Source organism: Penicillium vulpinum (assembly GCF_028829585.1).
Source record: "Penicillium vulpinum strain IBT 29486 chromosome Unknown utg000004l_segment0_segment0, whole genome shotgun sequence".
Taxonomy (NCBI): domain Eukaryota; kingdom Fungi; phylum Ascomycota; class Eurotiomycetes; order Eurotiales; family Aspergillaceae; genus Penicillium; species Penicillium vulpinum.
This window is the reverse complement of record NW_026643244.1, coordinates 7,285,532-7,306,131: the sequence shown is the minus strand read 5'-3', so window position 1 is coordinate 7,306,131 and position 20,600 is coordinate 7,285,532. Positions and strand designations below refer to the sequence as shown.

The window sequence follows — 20,600 nt, the reverse complement described above, 5'->3', positions numbered from 1 at the left end:
CAATGCTCAAATCACACGCGCTCCTCGCGTGATGGGAAAACAAAAATCTCAACAGAAGAATAACAAAGAATATAGCCTAATTTTTGATCGCTTTCCTCCGCAATACACCAAGATGCTCCAGTCTGTCCCACGCTTTATTCATGTCGGAGCACTCGTCGCCTAGTGAGGGCCGAAGGTCTAGTCCGTCGAGTGTGTGGATAGAGCCACTTGTGCCGGCATAGAGCAAGAGTTCTAACACTCTTCGGCGTAGACGTGTGGCTTGATCGAGGTGCCTTAGGTACTTCATATCCGCTTGCGGGTCGGCGAACGGGACTGTGTATGGGTCGTCGACTTCGATTTCTCGCTCGGTCTTCGGCCCATCGCCCGTTGTGGCGCGATGAGAGATCTGATCATCGTTTCCGAGTTCAGATAGCGCATCAGAAAGATTCCTGTGGCTTTTTTGGTGCCGGACGACTGCTTGCTCTTGAGATTTTAAGTTCTTGCGATCGGCATTGCCACTTCCAGTCACCGCTGGGGGTAAAAGCCAATGGTCAAAGGATTCCCACGGAGATCAAGCTTGCGTAAGGAACATGCAGTTCCTTTTCCGGTTTTTCCTAGTCGACCGAGGATTTGACAGACCCTTCTCATCCTTGAGAGACGGTTGCCGACGATCATCAGCCTGGCAAGACAGTTCATTCCAACAAGTGGCTCAACATCATCCACCGAGTTGAAATTCAGATTCAGGACCTTGAGGTTCGGGAAGCTTAAAGCAAAATCGCTCGGGAGACTTTTCAATGAGCATGCAGCTATATCAAGAAGTTGAAGTCGCAGAAGCGGAGCAGAAGGGCAGACACTTTCGCGAGAAAGCTTGTTAGAGGATAAAAAGACTTTGCGAACATCCTTGACAAGTCCCAAATCAATATCCAGCCTGTGTTCAACGTCCTTTTTGGACGGTGTCTGCTCTCGGAGAGATAGTACCTCGAGATTGTGACAAGTCTCAAGGCCAGTAACGGTAGAAAGATGGTTTTGATCGAGGTAGAGAAGGCTCACAGAAGAGAAAGCTCGTGCATCCAAAGCTTCCAATTTATTTTCAGAAAGTTTCAGAGCGCGGAGACTGATAAGTGAAGCAGAGGACTCGAAACGGCTGATCTGATTGGCGCTGACATCAAGAGCGGTAAGTGACGGAAGCCATTCGAGATTCCGAACAGATGTCAGACAGTTATGGCTCAAGTCAAGATCGCGAAGGCGTGTCAACTCGGTCCCTTCAAAATCCACTGCAGTGATAGAGTTGTTGCTCAGCTTTAGGTTTAGCAAGCCATTCAGACCAAGAATCCCATCTATGTTGCGGATCTGATTGTCATTCGCCTTTAATTCCCTGAGATGAATCAAGCTCGCGAAGCCATCCAACGTCTCAATATCATTTCCCGAAACGTCCAAATACTGCAAATTCATCATGTGACCCCAGGGTGTTAGGTTAGAGAGGCAGTTTCTAGGGATCTTGAGGGTTCTCAGGGTCGAGGGAATGCCACTCAATTGGCCAATATCGTTATCGGAAACATCTAACTCCTCTAGTCGGGGGCAGAATTCGTTCAGCTTGTGCAATGTAATCAATCCCTTCCGGCGCAATACAAGGCGGCGCACGTGTTCCCAATAAGGCTCATATGGTTCAACGTCGGTAATATGCTTGATCAAATCTTCGGTTGCCAATGCGAACGTCCCGTGCACTTGTCGCAAAGAGGACGGGTTTGTACGTTGCGCCACATAGGTCATTTCAAGGTTCAAGGGTTTATCACCTTGATTGACGGTAAAGTCCGCAAGTGGACTGAGGTGGAAGCTGTAGCTTGTGTCAGGCCCAGCGCTCTGGAGAGGTATCAAAGAATTCTCTGCTCCAGCTCTAGCAGGCGTTTCTTGAACATGAAGTGAGTCGTTCCTGCGAACGAGGCTTTGGTCATCAACAGTCTCCTCATTCCTCTCCTCAATTCTAGAGATGGGACGTCGAATGAATGGCTGTCCACCGACTGAAGTTTGACGCCCCGTGGGAGGAACAGATGGCCGTATTGGTCCATTTCCGTGGTCTGTATCCTCATCTGGCACAATTCCGAGGTAGGTGTGATTCGCGTTGGGATCAGACTGGGCGGTATCACGCTCACCCCGAGAAGAGGGACGTGAAATAACAGGCGATGAGAGATTGACTGTCGAGACCCGTGCTTGTTTTCCTAGAGATCGAGGGGTCTTCGAAGACAACGGGTCCTCGCGCTGGGCCTCAAGTTTTCGTTGCTCGGAGGTTTTTCTTTCTGCGGTCTCGTCCGTGCCCCATGATGTAGCTCTTGTCCCAGTGTTAGGAACACTGGACGTGAAGCGAGTAATTCTTGATTGGACCGAGCTTGCATCGAGAGATGGTTCTCCATCCCTCGTGTGTGGTCGAGCAGCAGGTTTCTTCGGGGACGTGTTGGCAGCCAAAGGACCGCGGGCCTTGATTTGCTCTCGATCTCGATCAGGTGGAGCGTCGCCCTTTGGGGGAGAACTGAGACCATGAACTCGCATCATCTCCTGGAGCTCGTCTACACTAAGATCTGGAATATCCCTGAATGGATCATCGGCCTCCTCAGGGGCTTCGGCAACTGGCGCCTGTGGTTCTTCCGCCTCATCTTTCACCCATTGGTTCTTTGCACGGTCATACTTGAAGCCGTTGACCTCATTCGGGATCAAGTGGGCTACAAGGTCAGAAGCTAGCATACCCTTCACTTGGGAACTTTGCGAGGAGCCTGTGGGTACAGAGGTGACGCTGAAGCCAGACATTTGCGTGTTGATAGTCATCAGATCCTGGGCGATGTTTTCAGCAGTGTCATCAGTCATGCCACTAGTCTTTCGTTTCCTCGGTCCTTGAATTCGTATATTTTGCGAATTGGATTCACCAAGCTCGGTTTGGCCCTCGTCCTGGCCATGACGAGCATGCAGGGACATTTCGCGATCATTTGGATCATCTTGCTCCTGATATTTTTTCAGGTGACTCAAGATCAACGGATTCAACTCCTTGACCTCTCTCAGCTTCCGGAGATCTGTTCCGTCACGGCTCGGAGGGCGAGAAAAGGCTTCCCGGGTGGATTCGTCGTCGTCGCTGAAGTCGTCGCCTTCACTTTCGACGTCAGACTCCTGTACACTTGTCAATCCAGCTGCACCGCGTCCTTTGGATCTGATGAGATCCATGATCTTCGTAGCCTCATTTAAATAATCCTGAGTGGTAATAGATCCTTTTCGTGAGGTATCACTGGTGCCAGTAATCCTCACTAGTGGAACGTCACCATCAATGGAAAAAGAATCGGAATAATCATTATTGTCGAAATGGGATTCGGAGAAATCTCTGTGCGGTGCCATATTGCTTTCCCCGTCGGTTCGTATTTGGCTGGGTGTGGGTGTTCGAGGTCGTTGCCTTGATTGAGAAAGGCCCGGTGGAGCAAGGTATTCACTATTTTCCAGCTGTACACCATGTTGCATAAGACTTCGTTGCAACAATGACATGCTGTCACCGTACTTTTGAAGCGAACCGCCATTGCCATTGTGATGAGGCTCAGCGCTGTAGTTTCTCATAATTGTCCGACGTCGTTTAGGGGTGGGGTCCATGCCGGGAGCCCGGGGTACTCGCTTGACATCAGGGGCCATATTTTCCTTATTATTCGGACGAGTCCCTTGCCGCATATCATCAAAGAAATCCTGACGCATCCAGGCAGATGGTTTCCTGGTGAAGCCCGAGCTCGCTGATCTGGCGTAATGATACAAGCCTTGCTGTGAGGGGCCACGAAGATATTGCTGCCGGGTTGATGATCGCTTGCGCGAAGACGGGCGGGAGCCAAACCCTCTGGCCTCATCGTATACCAATTTGTGCTCGTAGGGACTGGTGTCTGAGAAATCAAATTTGTCCAACTCGCCACCCCCAAATTGGCTGATCCGATATACAGCATTACGGGAACCAACACGTTCGTTTCGTCTAGGAGAAATCTCCTGTAATGGTTCATTTCTTGCATTTGGAAAGCCGCGGTTTTCGCCTTTTCTTCGCGCTTCTTCTGAGGGCGAAGGGGGCTCCTCTCCTTCTGATGCGTCGCTGAAATTGTCTTCAAACTGGCTCATGCGCCGCAGAAGTCTGTTATTAGTAAATGTGTCATGATTACCGAAAAGCTTCAATGGACTCCCTGATGACGGCATCTTGGACTCACTCTCTGCTCCCGCCGTGGATGGCCGAACATGAGATGAGGAAGGACGCGGTAAACCAGGTGACGCGGTCTTCTGAGGGGGATTGAACAAGGGGGAACTTCGGATTTTAGAGTTGGCGAGGGTTGTGGGGGACAAACGGTGCGAAGGAAAGGGCGAAGGGGAGAATCGCCGAGGGAAGGAACGATTTCCTCGCCGACTGTTAAAGTCCACCGTCCCCATAGACAGGTCCTGGGGTAGAGAATGACTGGTCACGTCCAATAGGCTGTCATCTCGAGGAGACCCATCCGCGTGAGGTTCACTATGGTTATAGAAGAGGAAGCTATCGCTTGCGGGGGAGTCCGGGCGACTGTCATTTTTGATAGACAGGCTTTCCAACTTGTTGGTGACCTGCTTCAGCGCGGACTTGATAACTTCTGAAGTCCCATTGCCATCAACGGTGTTGTTTCGGGAGAAGGTTATGGGTGTAATTCCCTCGTTGCGCAGATCCTCCAGCCCACTAGCTGTCCGTAGTTGTGTATTCCCCGGTTGTGAGAAGCCTTCCTGGTCCCAATCCACATCTAGCTCCCCATTCTTCTCCCAAGGAGTGCGATTGACGGTTCCTTCCGGGAATCGGTCGCCATCTTCCCTTTCATCCTCATTGATGACGCGTTCGGGTTCATTGTCGCGACTGTTATACTCGTCCATATCCTGTCGCGAAGGTGTGTCGCCGAAATCCCACAGATGGTCGTCCTGCTTCGTAAACGGGGTAGAGTCTTGTTGCGCAGTTACAACGCCAGGTGTCGGCGGCTTGAACACGCTTTCCAGTCCCATCGGCGCAAACAGATCCCGTTGCTCGCCAGCGGCAATTTCCCCGCGCACTAGTCGCCTTCGCCATTCTGGTGTACTCTCTTTTGTGTCTTTGTCTTTTTTTGTTTTAATCTGAACTGTCCCGTCGAATTCCGATTGTGAGGAGGCTTTGGAGACATTTGACACCGATCGTAGAGGGGAACGCGTATCCATTGCGGGCTGCCTGCGTGCCGCACCCGGGGTGGGCTTGGGGCTAACCTTATGACTTGCTTTAGGACTAGCCTTGGAGTAGGTCCTTGAGTTGGTCTTGGGAGTATTGGGGGTATTGGATTCCAAAGTACCGGGGAAGGGCGATCGTGGTTTGCGTGTTTTTGGTGTTCGGGGTGTTTTCGGAGTCGGAGGTTCTCTTCTATGGAAATGGCATGGTCGGGTAACCTTGTCTTTTTTGTTGCTTCCTGGGGATCGTTGCTCTAAGGAGCGCCGGGCAGGCACAGGAATGCGGCTAGGAGTTCCTTGCTGACTGGTCTTAGGCGACTCTGGTAAAACAGGTAGAATAGGTGCTGGACTGATCGGCGAAGCTGGAGATGGCCAGTCATCAGACAGACTGTCTAGCCATGGTTGGTTGCTCATTTTCAACCTTTGTTATTATGCAGGTACGCGCAAACAAAAGCGTCAATATCAACATGAAAAGGCATAGATCGGAGCTAATAAAAGATTATAAAATGAGAAGAACGGTGGGTAGGATAGTGCGGAGATGCGGTGTCCAGTCTATCTCCACTTAAGGCAAGCTCCAGGGCTCCCTTGTTTATTATCTTTTGTTTACCTTTTTTTTTGTTCACCCAGTCCAGATCAAGATTCATGTACTCCGTATGTAAATAATATAAAATAATATATAAATTTCTAAGATCTATATACTTAACCCTAGTTTCCATTCTTCTTTATTGTTGGGAAAAATATGGAAAAGAAAATACCTCCAAACCCCCAGATTCAAGCTAAACTATCAAGGCCCTCTAGGGCCTAATGTGTCTGCTTAGTCCTGTTTTATTTTCCCTTGGAAATAAGAAAGTGCTAACTAGTTGAACTGATTAGATTTCATATATGGAGTACTATAATATCTTCCAACGTGGATCGTAGATTAGAAGATATTTCAGGGCTGGTACTCCCAGGACTATAACTACCTAGTCCTAGGTAGTTAGTTGCTCAGTCCCACTTATTAAGTATATATTCTGCAAGGCTTGATCATCAAGATTAGACCCTCCAAAATCCTCATCTTAGTTCGGATATTGATATATTCAGCACACGCAAGGGTGAGGTTGTTCTTCGTTTTATGAAAATGAATAATTGAGATACATGTGTGCTGCGTGGGAACTCCAAATATGTATTGTTCGTGTCTAACTCCTAGGATATTTGTCTCCCTCAAAGATGAATGTTACAGTAATAAACATGAAATGCAAGGTTTTAAATAATCAGTCTCTCGAAAGAGTACTTGCCAGCCGCCTTGCGGCGCAAGTAACCAATCTCACGGCTGGTGCGGTTCTTGACCTCACCCGTAGACTTTTTGGTCTTGGTGCGGGTCACGTCATTGGAGGCGGCCTTGAGTGACAGTGGTAGCATCTTGCCGCCAGCATCACCATCGTAGCCATCCTCACCGGGACGGGTGAAGACAATTAAGTCGGCACCATTGAGTTTCTCGTAGCGGATCAGGTGGGACGGACCCGACGCCTCGGCATCCATCTTGGCTAGAGCATCCTCGGAGGTAGTAGCGGGGGTGTCAACTTGGTCCGCAAAGCGAAGATACTCGCGCAAGACACCCTTAAGATGGGTTGCCTCTTCGACTCCTGCAAGCGCGGCGGAAACTTCAGACTTCATGTCGGCAATCAATTCCATTTCACGACTAGCAGCGGCAGTGGCCGAGTCTGAGTCCTCAAAGTCATCCGCTGCTGGGATGGCCGAGATCCAACCGGACGGACCCACAGCGTCCACGGAGGCAGTGATGAGATCAATGATAACATTGAGAGAAAGGGCGGGGGTAATTTGATCAAGAGTAATAGGTGTAGGCGGATTTTCAGTGAAGCGAGAAGTGTAACCTCCAGTAGCGAGGGAAAGGCGGAGATGATGAACCATGGAAATGAGTTCTGTCCGCGAGAGATTGGAGCGGAGAGAGTGAACAACGACTGACGCAGGCTGCGAGTGAATCTTTTGGAGGGAGATGTTCAGGCCAGCGAAAATATCCTTTAGGGTTGCCGCTTCGCCTCCCAGTTGCTTTGAAAGTTCCTGGGTGGGAGTGGCAAGATCACCGTCTGTGATCGCACGAGCTGTCTCCTCAAGAGTTCCAGAGTGGGAGCGTGCCTGGTTCAAGAAGGACTTGAGCGCGTAGGCCAACTCATCGGAGGAAATCAGAGTGGGTCCCTCGAGCACTTGGTTGACCTGCTTCAACGAGGGATCTGAATCGAGGAGAGCCTGAATGAACGACCCAGTGGGGAATGGCTGCAAAATGCGTGGTTTGTATGCACGACGGAGCGCAATCTCAACGTTGTCGAGTGACAGATGTCCCAAACGAATGAGCCAGTCGCAAGTAGTCGGGGGCCACATGGCAACACGGAGCTGAGACGAAGGCGAGGCTGATACTGTATCATTTGTGGTAGACTCCTCCACGGCGAATATTTTTGATAGCAAGAAAAGAGTTGCTTCGGGGTTGACATACTGCCCGCGGACTGGGAGTGTTGTCGAGGCATCGGAGGTGCTGAAGTACGTCAGAACGGCATTATCGAACAAATCAATACTCTTCGTCTTTGATGCCTTCTCCACCGTTTTTGTGAGCTGGGTCCATTTCTCAACCTGCTCTGGTGATGTGAGCCGAAGGGAGGCCATGTTGTCAGATCGGTGCTTCTTCGATGAGATATCCCACTGCGCACCAGACGAACCAATACCTCTGCCAATGGCATCAATGAGCAGGCTATCTCTGGTCCGCTTCAGCGAAGAACTGGGTGCACTAGAGAGAGAGCTCAAGTCAAAGGCAATAAGAGTGTTGCCCTTAGTTGCGACAGCAATCCCAAGTTTGGCGAAGTAGCTGATGAAGTTTGTGGGAGTCTTTGGGGTAGACCCAGTGCTTGACAAAAGATCACTGGCTGGAATGCTGCGCTGCACAGAATGGTATTGGGTATCATATACAGCCACAAGAGATTGTTGTGCTCCAATCACTGATTGTGGAGAAATGCGCATGACCGAGGAGAATTCTTCATCATCAAGGACGAATTGCGATGTGACACAGGGAGAGTACTGAGAGAGATCAACGTTGATGAAACCCTTTTCGAAAGAAAGGCTCAACCCTGCGGAGCCAGAGTGGAAGTTCCATTGCATAGCATTGCCATTGGTAGTTTCCAGGCCGCTCACATCCGGGATGTGGAAAGTTTGTAGATGGCGCAGGCGCTGACTTTCGTCCAACCGTGACTCTGACTTTGCATGCGCGGGGACCGAGAACATTTGCACAATAATGTCCTTAAGGGGGACTCGATCAGTGTTCTTCGGTTGGGATACCAGAAGCAAGATAGATGGCTCGTCGGTTCCTGAGGTTGCCAGATCGCCCAGCGCCAGCAAAGCCAAATCTTGTCGTCTTTTAAACAAAGCTTTCTTCGCATCATCAAATTCAACCAAAAAGCTGGATTGGACATTGTGAGTAGAGCAAACCTTTGCAATCTCACTATGCTGAATACTCCATCGCTGGGTCTTCAGGTCCGACGATAGCCTACGCACTCGACCGTCCTCATGGACTGCTAGAATATCGAATGGATCTGTCTCTCCTTCATCATTGGCACTAGAGGGAACGATGCCCACAAAAGTTGTGGGGCTGGTCGAGTCGGTCACGGTGGTAGTCGAGGAAGAAATGACCGGAGCACTTGAGCCGCTGCTGCCGATCTCCTCCACGAAGCACTTGATTTGATGTTCTGGCTTAGTGACAGCAGTATAAGTCTGTCTTCGGACTATCGATTTTTTCGACAACTTCCTGCGAACTGAGCATGGGCGGCAAGAGAAAGTGGATTGTGGTGGGACGGCGTAGGAAGTCACGAGCTTAGGTGTTTGAACCTGATGAAGATTAGAGTCAGTTGCAACTATGAGTACACCAGAGAAGTAGAAACACGTACGTTGTAAATGTTCACAGCCTCACCATCTACGGCAACTGCGACTTCATAGCGCTTGCGTTTTTTCGCATCGGCGAGACTGAAGACATCGCCGATACGGGTTTTGCCAGTAGAAGCGTGAAGGGGGCGGGGCAATTGCGCCAGGACAGATGGGGACTGCAAATCCATGACGAACTGAATACCAGGAATCAAAAATGGCTCGAGTTCCTGTCCCTTCAAAGCGTGTGATCTTTTTGATGCAGACCCATCCAATTTGGAAATCTGAAAAATTTTCGGGATTATATCGGGCCGGCATATCCACCCCTAGGCTATATCAGGCCTAGCGTTGGCCCGTGAAGCAATCAGTATGACATAAGCAATTAACGCGCCCTGGGCCTTTCGCGTCCGACGTGTTTGAAGCTATGGAGATCGATCTCGATTTTTGCTTCATGCAATCGCTCCACATTTACCACCAATAGTCTGTCATTTCAATGGTATATCTGAGATACTGCTTGCTTCCTGGTCTCCCCTCAGGGATCAACTGATTGTTCATCATATGAGTATCGTATCCAATCTACCAATGGCTATGGGAACCGACGAACAGCGAGTCATACATCCCTTCTTCCGACAAGGTCAGAATGTGTCCCATAGCTGCAGGTGAATCTGAGCTTACAATGTCTAGAATTTGGTGTCTCCGTCAAATCTACAGCCTCAAATGAACAAATACCGCTAGTGGATACCCACGCACACGAGCTTCAACCGACAAGCAGGCAAAGCTCTACGCATGGGCAGGGGCTACAGGCCCCAGAGAACAATGATTCTAATGTCTCCAACATAAGCAATGAAAATTCCGTGGATCTCGACGAAGACCTAAACGAGGATCGGAGGAAGAGGCGCAGAACGGACAAACCCCAAACCACCGAACCCATTGCTACGTCCAGTGCAGTTCTCTCAGAATGGCTCGGCCACAGCGCAGCCAATAATAACACACCTCCATCAATCGATAATCCCTTCGAGACCAAAATCAATTTGTCCATATCTCATCCCGAGGCTCCGCTGGCGGAGACCCAACTTCCTACAGACGAAGCCCAACCATTGACACCTGACGATAACGAGAAACCAGGAGGTCGAGTTCCAAGGACCTCTGTAAGGCAGAAAACTCTCAGACTGAATTCGAAGGGAGGGTTCCTGTCGTCACCCGCCCCTAGTCCTCCTAGAGAGACACAGAAGAGAGCGACAGGGAAGCGGGGGAGACCGCGAAAAGCCGAGCAGAAGGTGGTGACGATCAAGTATAGTTTAGGCACAGAAAGAAACATCGGGAAGTTGATTGATGACATCCTAGAGGGCCGAGCGATTCAAAAACCTCCTGCTACTATACTCTCTGTTCAGCCACGCAAGACGAAAAGCCAAACCCGAAAGCTGACACACCCATTTTTTAGCAAGAAATCAGCACAGAAGCCCGGGCCCACGAGTCTGACTGGATCCCAATCGGACAATCCAGATACCGGCGTGAGCGTGCCCTCAAGCCAGATCCCAGTCGAGGCCCCGGATAAGAAGCGAATAGTTGTAGCTTCGGGCAGTTCGTTTACTAACTTCCCCCGCCGTGTCTCTAAGTTTCCCGAACTGCTTGATCCACTTTGGCCGCCGCGAGATCTCGTGCACGTCAGAGACGTCCGCCCGCCCCCAGGCGTTAGTGGTCGTCTATGGCATACCACCCAGGACCAAAAGAAGTCGAAGATTGCAGCTATCTCAGTTAGAGACGAAGAAAACGTTCTTCTAGCTGGGACAGCTGAAGCACGGAGGATCGCCCGCCTGTCAAAACAGGACTACGATGCCCTAGCTATTCTTCGACATCCCGTGCGACATGTTGCCAGTAGTCAAGTCTTGCATACGGCAATGGAAAGGCAGATGTCGTGGTTCTCACCAAATCGCCAATTTCCTTGGAATTCTTCTAGTCCGCCCCTTGCCAGACTTCGCTCGGCCCTACTCACGTCAGTTTCGGCCTTCGATTGTGCAACCTACGAACAGCAGCTTTGGACGCACAAGTACGCCCCTCAGTCAGCTGAAGATGTCCTTCAGCTTGGCCGTGAACCACATATGCTTCGAGACTGGCTAAGACACCTCAAGATCACAGCAGTTGACACTGGAAAATTATCGAAAGAGAACGCGAAATCGACATTGAAGCGGGAGAAAAAGGCGAAAAAGCGACAGAAATCCGACAAACTCGATGGTTTCGTTGTCTCGAGCGAAGAGGAGGCATCCGAGATGGACAATCCCTCTGGCTCAGACGATGAATTAGCAGGCGGCGTGACCACAACGCCTCAACGGACTGTCGTCAGGTCGGGTGACGTAGCATCTGTTTTACATGGAGTAGAAAGAAAGACTCCAATGACCAATGCGATTCTCATTAGCGGCCCGGCTGGATGCGGCAAAACCGCTTCTGTCTATGCCGTTGCAAAAGAGCTTGATTTCGAAGTCTTCGAGATAAACGCCGGAAGCCGACGAAGTGCCCGGGATATGCTCGAGCGAGTTGGAGATATGACGCAAAATCATCTTGTTCATCTCCTCAACGAATCCGAGAATCGAACGGACAACGACAAGGATTCTGCCAAGCAAAACAAGCTGAAGAGCTTTTTCAAAGCCCCATCCTCAAAAGCTAGCAAGCCGGTCTATCAGTCCGGCGAACCTAGCCCTAAGCCCGAAACTGCGCCTAAACGCCCCCGGGAGCAAAAACAATCTTTGATCCTGCTAGAAGAAGCCGATGTCCTTTTTGAAGAAGATCGACAGTTCTGGACTGGTGTCTTAACTCTCATAAGCCAATCTAAACGACCGATCATCATTACCTGCAACGATGAGAGTTTAATCCCTACTCAAGATATGTCTCTTCATGCCATACTACGATACCAGAAGCCCGCTTACGACTTCAGCGTCGATTACTTGCTTTTGGTTGCCGCCAATGAGGGACATATGTTGAAGAGAGAGGCCGTCACTAGGCTTTATCAAGGATCCGGAATGGATCTTCGGCAGTCATTGATGGATCTGACATTTTGGTGCCAGATGGGCGTTGGTAGCGAGAAAGCGGGCTTGGATTGGCTGCTTCCTAGCTGGCCACCTGGGTCCAATGTGGATCATGATGGGGACCGACTGCGGGTTTTGAGCCTCAACACCTACGAGCGATATATGGGCTGGTTCAACCGTGATATGATTTTGACGCAAACCTCTTTGGACGAAGAGACCGAAATCATCCGCAACAGCTTCCAATCGTGGGGTCTCGGCCTGCAAGATTCCGAAGACATGGCTGCGAAGAACGAAGTCGAACTCTTGCCCCCTGATCAACTCCAATCTATTCCCAAGACAACGCAAATTGACATGCTGTGCCGGGAAGCGGATTACTATGACATGAGAAGTTCTCTCGACATCCTTTGCTCCGATCTTTCCACGGACGCAAGCAATGTAAGTGTGATCGATACGTGCACAAAAACACTAGCTAATAATCGACCAGGATGTTATTGATATGTCCGCTCCACCGCTGCCACAAGGCTATAGATCGAACTATCTCGACAATTACCCACTCCTACATACGGAGTTGCGAACGGAGTATTCATCACTCAGTGAAGCTGTCAGCAGTACCTTCGATGCGTTGATAAGCAAAACTTTCCGTCCCACAACCGCCGAGGACTTGGAATCCCTATACGCGAACCGAGTCTTGAGCAAGGCCATCGCCTCTGCAATGCCCCCAAAAACGCCTCCATCCACTCTCCCTCAATTCCAGCGTATCTTCGAACCCATCATGCGTGCCAACTACTCAAACCCCACACCAACCGCCCGCCACGCCCCCTCATTCGAGAATGGAATTGCACCGATCACGGAAGACTTGGCCCCGTACATCCGCAGCATCATGGTCTTCGATGGCCGCCTCCAGCAATACCGCGAGAGGCTGTCCGCGCTCACAGCACAGGAGCACGGGCGGGGCGAGAAACGTTCACGTACGACACGTGCTAGTCGTGCGGCCCTCGAAGGAGGCGATAAAGCCTCGACGCGCAAGGAGAGGTGGTTCGCTATAGACACACCTTACTACAAAGTGCAAGGCACTGCAGGTCCAGAGTGGCAGCACGTCTTGTTCCAGATGGGATATTTCCATGTTCAACCTATGGTTGAGACATCCCCCGAGCGCAGTGACCATGGCTTGGATGCCAAGGCTATGGTGAACGCCGAGTGATTGGCCTCGTGTCTCGTGCACGATCCAATGTATTATTTATGAAAACGATCTTAAGATGAATGTAACCTATTCCGGAATCTACGCCTGTACTATTTATCATTTACACCAATCCTGGCTTTCAAAAAATTGAAGAACGCAGTTTACTTTGTTCGAATCCGCTATGGACCTTGTGCACAGAGTGTATGAATAATGATTCGTCATTGAGTCGCTATTAAGTTATGACTGAGACCGCTCGAAAGTCATGAAAAACACTAAGAGAATGAAAAAGTAGCAGCAAGACATTGCTTGGGATCGCCTGCAAACCGAAGAAACCTTGGAACCGTCCCGGCCTGCAGGATCCTTAATGAATGTTAGCATCCACCGAAAGCCATGTTTTGTTTTGATATCGAGCATCAAGAACTTACAGAAAAAAAATATCAAATCCCGCAATTACACAATGACCCGAGAAGCCACAGGCTTTGGCGCCTGGGGCTCATTACTGGGCAACTGAGCAAGGTGATAGGGGCCGTGATCCTGCTTGAAATCATAGATCGAGTCGCCTGAGGTGCGTCGTGAGTGGGAATGATTGGTACGTCCAGTCGATGGTGCTGCTCCCTCAGTGCCGAAGCGCTGGGTCGCATAGTGAGCATAGAAGCCGTCCTCACGTTGGCGATCTTCTAGATCCTCACGGTTGTCGCGGTTCATGCGCTTGCGATAAAGGACTACCAGAACGATACCGGCGATTGCTAGGAGACTGAGATACACATAGTTAGTTCTGGATGGTTGGGTGTTGAGTGGTATGGGGGTATTGATGAGGCGGGGAAGGGCGGTGATGGAGGCGGTGACGGGGGCGGATGTACTTACACTCCTGTGATGGCGGCGGGAATGCCGATAGTCACAGCGGAGCTGGTTGGCTTAGTGCAGCTCGACATAGTCTCGTCGCCATCGCAGTCGCGGCGGAAGATAGAAAGGAGTGAGGGGAGCATGGTGGCTTTGTGATTAACGTTTTTTAAAGAGTGTGTTTGGTGAGAACCGGGGAAAAAAAGGAGCGAAAGAGGTTCTCAGATCAGAAGGGACAAGGGAGTGTGTGTGGAAAAGAAATCTCCCCATAAATCGATAATATGAATTACAGAATGTCTCGCACAGGGAAAGAGAGAGACAAACGGTACAAACGGACTTGCGTATCGCTTCTTATGACCCTCGTTCGATGTGCGGAGTTCTCCGTACAGAATTGAAGCTGTTGATTCGTCCCGATGAAAAGCTGAAAAGGGGGTGGCTGATATTGCTTCCTGGTTGAAATATGGGGTTACATTCCAGATTCTATGCGCATTTCTCTACTTAGTTTCTTTAACGTTAACTAACTAGTATTATAGTGTAAAATGTACGCAATTATATAGATCGATCCGTGGAGACTCTCTAATGAACTTCCTTAACATTGGCCGGAACCTTCAGGGGTTGTCAGTTCCACTATTTTCTGATTGGCTTTGAATACTTTGTTTCATTCCATTGCAATCTTCATATCACGTCACGGTGAATACATAGTACGGAGTACGGAGTACATCGTCTTGATTTCATTACTAGTATAGGTATTGTCGCGCAGGGAAACATTGTAGGGCTGGTCACATGTCGCCACCTGAGAAATAAGGCCAAGTGCGGCACCTCGGACATCAATATATTCTACATATTGCATACACTATACACGATTCTCATTTATCAACAAGCTTAGCAGCATCCAGCTTAGCCAAGATCTCACTCTTAGGTACCTCATCACTCCAACTCTTGCGTGGGTACTCGAAAGTCGACCCAATCCGACCATAAGACATTCCGCCAAGTTGACCTACCGGCCGTAACTTCTCCAAGTCAATATTACTATAATCTTCGTTGGCAGTACCCTCCTTGACCCAGAATCGGGTAGCTTTAATGAGAACAGTAGCAGCGAGGCTCATCCCGGGCTTTTGATGATCCGTGAACTCCTTGATATCAATAACCTTGCCTTCGATGTTGAACACCGACTCAGCGACGCGGGACGGCTTGACAGTACTTGATGGCACCTCATGAAGACCGGATATATCCCACTCTGATACGCCGTACAGAGCATCAATAGAGGCCGCATTCACTGCCTCGATCATGTTCTCCGATACTGTGTTGATGACACACTCTCTAGTCTCTTTGAGGTTGCGGTAAGTGTCTTTGACTCGACCAGGTCGAGACGAGAATCCCACAATGAACATCGGGGGATCGTGGTCGATGACTTGGAAATAACTGAATGGGGAGAGGTTCTTTTCACCCTTCGAATTGACGGTGCTCAGGAATCCCACCGGTCGAGGAGCAATACCTGAAACAAGGAGGCGGTAGTTGTTGATCATCGGGCGATCTGAGGCGTAGGGGTCGATTTCATGATGTTTCTGCGCCAGACTGGCTCCATTATCGGGTACTCCTTGCCCGTACTCCCAGTTGGGATTTGGCGATTTTGTGACTTCGATGGGTTTAGAATGATCAAAGTCCGGGCGTTTGGCTTGAATCTCGTCGAAATTGCCAGAGTCTTGGACAACCTTATAGTTTTTTTGAGCAGCGGCGATTTCAGCCTCTGATGCCACGGCGGTCGTAGAGGAACTCATTCTTAGTTGGTTCAATGAATGAGATCCAGTTCGAGATACAGAAATGGGAGTAAAATTCGAACTTCTGGATTCAAGTTAGACGCTGGTCAGCTTGTGAGCAAAGGTTGACATACTGGTTGGATAAAAAGCGTATAATCATTCTTGTACGAGTCATCTTAGATCAAGGGGAATATTTGGTAGATTGACAAGATTCAATGCGACTGTTTTGCTTGTCTTGAACTGTTTGATATCTCTTTTGAGATATCCATATCACCAGAAAAAAGAGTCGGGTGTATCCTCCGAGAGTCGGGAAATCTCTCCGATATATTCACGATAAAACGATAAGACCTTTAGGGCTTTCCACAAGGGTCCACTGGGCAGCCCTGGAGCCCTGCAAGACCATTACATCATCATATTTGTTGAGACTATCTGATAGATGCCTTATCTCTGAGGCTTTAGCTATTTAGCTAGCGTCCATTTATTTGTAGGAATACAACAAACTTCATCTCTCTTTACCCCTCAACCATATTCAACCATGTTCAGCCGAAACGTGTGCGCTGCTCTCAGGAGAACTCTAATTCTGTCGAATCATCTAGCTCGAAGCTATGCCCGAATCCAGTATATGTCATCCAGGGTGCCGAGGCCCACTATGGTAACCAGCATGCAAACGAACGAGGCATATGCGCGTAGGTTTCCTAACTAAAATTTCTCAGGATTTCAAGACTAACAATATCTTTAGCTTTTGCTCATTATGTATGTACAACCAAGAACAAATGAGGTGGGACTGTCTAACAGCTTGCAGTCGCAAGCGATTAAAGCCGCCGGTCAAGTCTGGCTCTCTGGTCAGATACCCGCAGATGCACAAGGGAATCTAATTAAAGGCACAATGACCGAGCAGACTCAAGCTATAATCAAAAATACTGAAGCTATTCTCAATGCATCGGGTAGTGGGTTAGACAGGGTTGTCAAAGTAGTGGTGAGTATTAGAACACGCAATTTACAGTATCATTCAATGGTTAATATTCTTGCAGGTGTACGTTAAAGATGCCAGTGTGATGCCGGAATTCGCATCTGTTTATGACCCTGCATTCCCGCATCGCCCTGCACGGTCTATGGTTGAAGTGTCAAGGTTGCCCGCCGGGGTGGATATCCAGGTGGATTTTATTGCTGTTATTTAGATCAAAATTACTATTAGATGAAATTAGACTAGAGAGAAAGACTATATACCAATAGAGAGATTCAGGCAAATAAGCGCAAGTTTTTAGGGCTAGGTTGCTTATGTCGTCGCTTATGTCGTCGCTTATGTCGTTGGCCGGCTTTTTGGCAAGACAAGACGCCGAATTCAACGGCAAGAGGGTCCGAATTTTTTTTTCATTCACGCCCTAACAAATTCAAGATAACTTAGGTTGTTATCAATAAAAATGAGCCCATCTTTGTCTCCTCCCAAGTTAGTTTCAATCCACTGTGTGTAATGGCGCTGCGTTAGACATCCCCGCGCGGCCCATGTTGGATAAAACAAGGCTGGAGGGCCCGGAGCCGAAGCCTGATGTGGCACCTCACGAAAAGCCTAAAAATGCTTCATCTGTTGCCCAATCCCATACATCTTGGGGCTTTAGGCCTACTCGCGCAGAAGAAAAGGCAAGTTTACACTGTTCATTCTTGCGATATACATAAACTTCAAGTCCAAGTCAACAATCCCATGGTCAAATAACACCAAATAATCATTATTCAGATCAAAATGGCTCGAACCAACAGCGCGCCGTACAAAGTCTCAAAGAATCACAAGATATCACCGCCTTCCTGATCATCTTTAACAAAGTCGACATGTCGCGGCTAATGAACTTTGAAAGAATAACAAAGAGGCAGTCATGGAAAAGCATGGAATCAAGCTGAGATTCATGGGTCTCATGGCTCAGGCATCCGCACTGATTCTGAAAACGACGATACAATCGCGTATCGGGACTATGTTGACCTTAGAATCGCTAATCCACCCCGAAAGGGCTTGTCACGCCTGTAGTGTAAAATATTGAATCCATGGAGATATTGCAGATTGAGAAAGCATTTGCAGGGATATTGAAGAAAGTCAGTACTTTGGATTCATTCTTAAGGGAGTGACAACTGATATATGGTTCGATCTAGGCTCGGGATAGTAAGCTTACTATAAATGACTTGACCGGTGGAAGCTTTACAATGAGCAACAGTGGGGTATGGGGATCGCTCTTCGGGACCCCGATTATCAATCTACCCCAGACAGCAGTGCTAGGGACATATGATACCATGGATAGACCCACCGCAGTCAATGGCCAAGTCGAGATTTGTTCCATAAGTGCATTTCATTAGAGATATGTATCTGTTTTATTTAATCCTAATTGCATATTTCTCACTAGATAATGTACGTTGCTCTGACTTATGATCACCGGATCATTGATGGACGGGAAGCAGTTCAATTCTTGGTTATGATTAAGTAGTACTTGGGCAATCCAGAAACCATGATACTTGAGCTGTAGATTTGAGAATATTTGATCTGAAGATGAAAGAATCAAGTTACATTTCCGTTCATTTCGTTGTCATGTGAGAGATAACTCGCGGCATGATAACACAGATCATCTTTAGATATTTGCCACAGGCTTGCCATCATCTTCCTGTCGTAAGACCTCGATGGCATTTTCCAAAGACATACGAATCTTAGGATCCTCAATCATCAAGCATTCTGCAACACGGTTTGCTTTCAGGCCAAGCCCATTCCCACCAAGCTTCTTTGCAATGGTCGAAAGTAATTTTCCATAAGCCCATGTATCATTCAGCCGTTGTTTTTCAAATGGCGATTGTGCGGGCTTTGCTTCATGTCCATCATCAACTCTGTCCTGTAACTCTTTTTTCATTTCCGGTGCTAGCCATTCCCATGTGAAACTCCCAGTTCCACTAATATCAATAATAAGCGCATTCCCATCTGCGTCCAGGACTATGTTTGACAACTTGAGGTTAAGGTGGGTCCTTTTGGCTTTGTGCATGCATATCAACGCTTCTCCGATCTGAATAGTTACAGAGCTCCAGCAGACGACTTTGTTCGCTTCGTGTTGTTCAAAAATCAGCTCTAGTGAGCCCATAGGGTAAAATTTGAGTAGAATCCCGGTAATAACTGGAGGATAGTCGCTCGACGGGTCGGTCTGGTAAGGATTGGTGGATGTGATGATTCCTACTGCCTGCACTATATTCGAACATCCCTGGAATATTTCGAGTGCTTCTATTTCTTGTAGGATATTATCCGTGTCGAGTGGAAGGTACCCCATGCGGTTGATCTCTTTGTAAACGAAGGTCTGGCTGGCAAAACACACTTTGAAAACAGCTGTAGAGATTTGAACTTTATCCTGTAGCTGCTCGAGCTTGATTCTTCGTAGAGATGAGGATATACCATCAATTGGATAAACCACTCTCTTGGCGTCTTCTTTGATCTCGCAAGTCATCATGTTCATGCTTGTCATGAAAGCGTTGTCTGCAAACGTGGTTTCATTTTGCACCGTAATTGAGTTGAAATTCTCGTTAGACAATGTGTATTCAATTTCCGTCACAGTGTCAGCTATAAGAGGTAGCGAGGTATAGTCGATTGATAGGGCGAATTGTTTGAATTCATGATGGCGCTCAGGCAAGCTTTTTTTGATAGATCGGAAGCCAAATACAGTGCCAATGACAGTGACCTTGATATGCCATTTACAGCTGTGATTTCGAAATATCAACGTCTGGTGGCGAATTTTGGGCTCCGGCAGATCATCACAGTCGAAATCAATATTCTCACTGTAGGATTGTAGCTCCCATTTAGGAAGCAATGGAGATATCGGAATAGGCATATCTGATTTCTGTGATGATGTTTAGAATGTTTTATCTTTATACTAAAAGTGCAAACTTTTTCAAAAGAAGGGCCCTGCGGGGGGTGCTCAGCACAAACAGAAAGGAAGAAAAAGAGGAGGTCACCCGTGGACGGGTGGCTGGTATGGCTGGAATGACCAAGGAATAAGCATAAACATCAAACTCCAGCTGTTTTCCTCACATGATTTGATTTTCCAACAGTAGTTTGGTTACATAAATCGGCCAAGAAAAAAGAAAAGACAGAAAAAGATTAATTGCATAATTCTTTGGTGCAGCTTTGAAATTAATTAGACTGGCGCCTTCACTCGCTTCTAGGCCGTACCAACAGTGCTGCCATAGCGAAAAGCCCGGCCATTGTTATGGTTGTCGAGTGTTGGCTGACAAAACTATGCAGGCTCAAGGTCACAACCTGATTCTGAGGGTTCGTTTTAGCTGTATCACCAATTGAATCCAATGCCTCAAATAATGAATCTGCACTATGGAACCGAACCCGCCCATCCAACGAAGTTCAATGACAGAATCAAGCCATACATATTTTGTAGATTTTGAAGGCTTCCCCTCGGCGGCCAATGTGACCGACATTCTGCCTTCTGATAGAGATCAACATCGCACTTTTTGCCAGTCACAACCTCATAGAATACAGCCTCAAGGAGACCTTTTGCATAAAGGCCGAACAATTGATGATATGAGAACACAATTGAGCTGACACAGCAGCCTTCATCTTGGATATGACTTCTAGCTCGCCCTTCCGCCTGATCAAACGTTAGACAAAATTATACCTTGAACAATCGCCTGGGATCAACAGCCAAAGCAGTCAACATTGACCGTCAGAGCAAACCGTACGCTTCC

At 48.4% G+C, this 20,600-nt stretch overlaps 9 protein-coding genes across 9 annotated transcripts; 4 read left to right on the top strand and 5 right to left on the bottom strand.

The window, feature by feature from the left end:
- Window positions 1-76: 76 nt before the first annotated feature.
- N7479_011279 (uncharacterized protein) lies at window positions 77-5,604 on the bottom strand (the record flags this gene model as incomplete). The annotated part of the gene is made up of 2 exons (XM_057258970.1): window positions 77-510; window positions 546-5,604. 2 exons carry the CDS (start codon window positions 5,602-5,604, stop codon window positions 77-79), a joined length of 5,493 nt encoding a protein of 1,830 aa, XP_057106428.1.
- Window positions 5,605-6,432: 828 nt separating this feature from the next.
- Window positions 6,433-9,281, bottom strand: N7479_011278 (uncharacterized protein; the record flags this gene model as incomplete). Its single annotated transcript, XM_057258969.1, has 2 exons — window positions 6,433-9,057; window positions 9,117-9,281. 2 exons carry the CDS (start codon window positions 9,279-9,281, stop codon window positions 6,433-6,435), a joined length of 2,790 nt encoding a protein of 929 aa, XP_057106427.1.
- A 367-nt stretch (window positions 9,282-9,648) lies between these two features.
- On the top strand, window positions 9,649-13,311 carry N7479_011277 (uncharacterized protein; the record flags this gene model as incomplete). The annotated part of the gene is made up of 3 exons (XM_057258968.1): window positions 9,649-9,724; window positions 9,775-12,545; window positions 12,595-13,311. The coding sequence occupies 3 exons, from the start codon at window positions 9,649-9,651 to the stop codon at window positions 13,309-13,311; spliced, it is 3,564 nt and encodes a 1,187-aa protein (XP_057106426.1).
- Window positions 13,312-13,740: 429 nt separating this feature from the next.
- N7479_011276 (uncharacterized protein) lies at window positions 13,741-14,276 on the bottom strand (the record flags this gene model as incomplete). The annotated part of the gene is made up of 2 exons (XM_057258967.1): window positions 13,741-14,044; window positions 14,155-14,276. The coding sequence occupies 2 exons, from the start codon at window positions 14,274-14,276 to the stop codon at window positions 13,741-13,743; spliced, it is 426 nt and encodes a 141-aa protein (XP_057106425.1).
- Window positions 14,277-14,996: 720 nt separating this feature from the next.
- N7479_011275 (flavin reductase family protein) lies at window positions 14,997-15,908 on the bottom strand (the record flags this gene model as incomplete). Its single annotated transcript, XM_057258966.1, has 1 exon — window positions 14,997-15,908. The coding sequence occupies one exon, from the start codon at window positions 15,906-15,908 to the stop codon at window positions 14,997-14,999; it is 912 nt and encodes a 303-aa protein (XP_057106424.1).
- A 514-nt stretch (window positions 15,909-16,422) lies between these two features.
- On the top strand, window positions 16,423-17,065 carry N7479_011274 (RidA family protein; the record flags this gene model as incomplete). The annotated part of the gene is made up of 4 exons (XM_057258965.1): window positions 16,423-16,573; window positions 16,627-16,640; window positions 16,690-16,863; window positions 16,919-17,065. 4 exons carry the CDS (start codon window positions 16,423-16,425, stop codon window positions 17,063-17,065), a joined length of 486 nt encoding a protein of 161 aa, XP_057106423.1.
- Window positions 17,066-17,390: 325 nt separating this feature from the next.
- On the top strand, window positions 17,391-17,904 carry N7479_011273 (uncharacterized protein; the record flags this gene model as incomplete). The annotated part of the gene is made up of 3 exons (XM_057258964.1): window positions 17,391-17,529; window positions 17,620-17,713; window positions 17,754-17,904. The coding sequence occupies 3 exons, from the start codon at window positions 17,391-17,393 to the stop codon at window positions 17,902-17,904; spliced, it is 384 nt and encodes a 127-aa protein (XP_057106422.1).
- Window positions 17,905-17,921: 17 nt separating this feature from the next.
- Window positions 17,922-18,355, top strand: N7479_011272 (uncharacterized protein; the record flags this gene model as incomplete). Its single annotated transcript, XM_057258963.1, has 3 exons — window positions 17,922-17,969; window positions 18,027-18,182; window positions 18,275-18,355. 3 exons carry the CDS (start codon window positions 17,922-17,924, stop codon window positions 18,353-18,355), a joined length of 285 nt encoding a protein of 94 aa, XP_057106421.1.
- Window positions 18,356-18,496: 141 nt separating this feature from the next.
- On the bottom strand, window positions 18,497-19,732 carry N7479_011271 (uncharacterized protein; the record flags this gene model as incomplete). The annotated part of the gene is made up of 1 exon (XM_057258962.1): window positions 18,497-19,732. One exon carries the CDS (start codon window positions 19,730-19,732, stop codon window positions 18,497-18,499), a length of 1,236 nt encoding a protein of 411 aa, XP_057106420.1.
- Window positions 19,733-20,600: the final 868 nt, after the last annotated feature.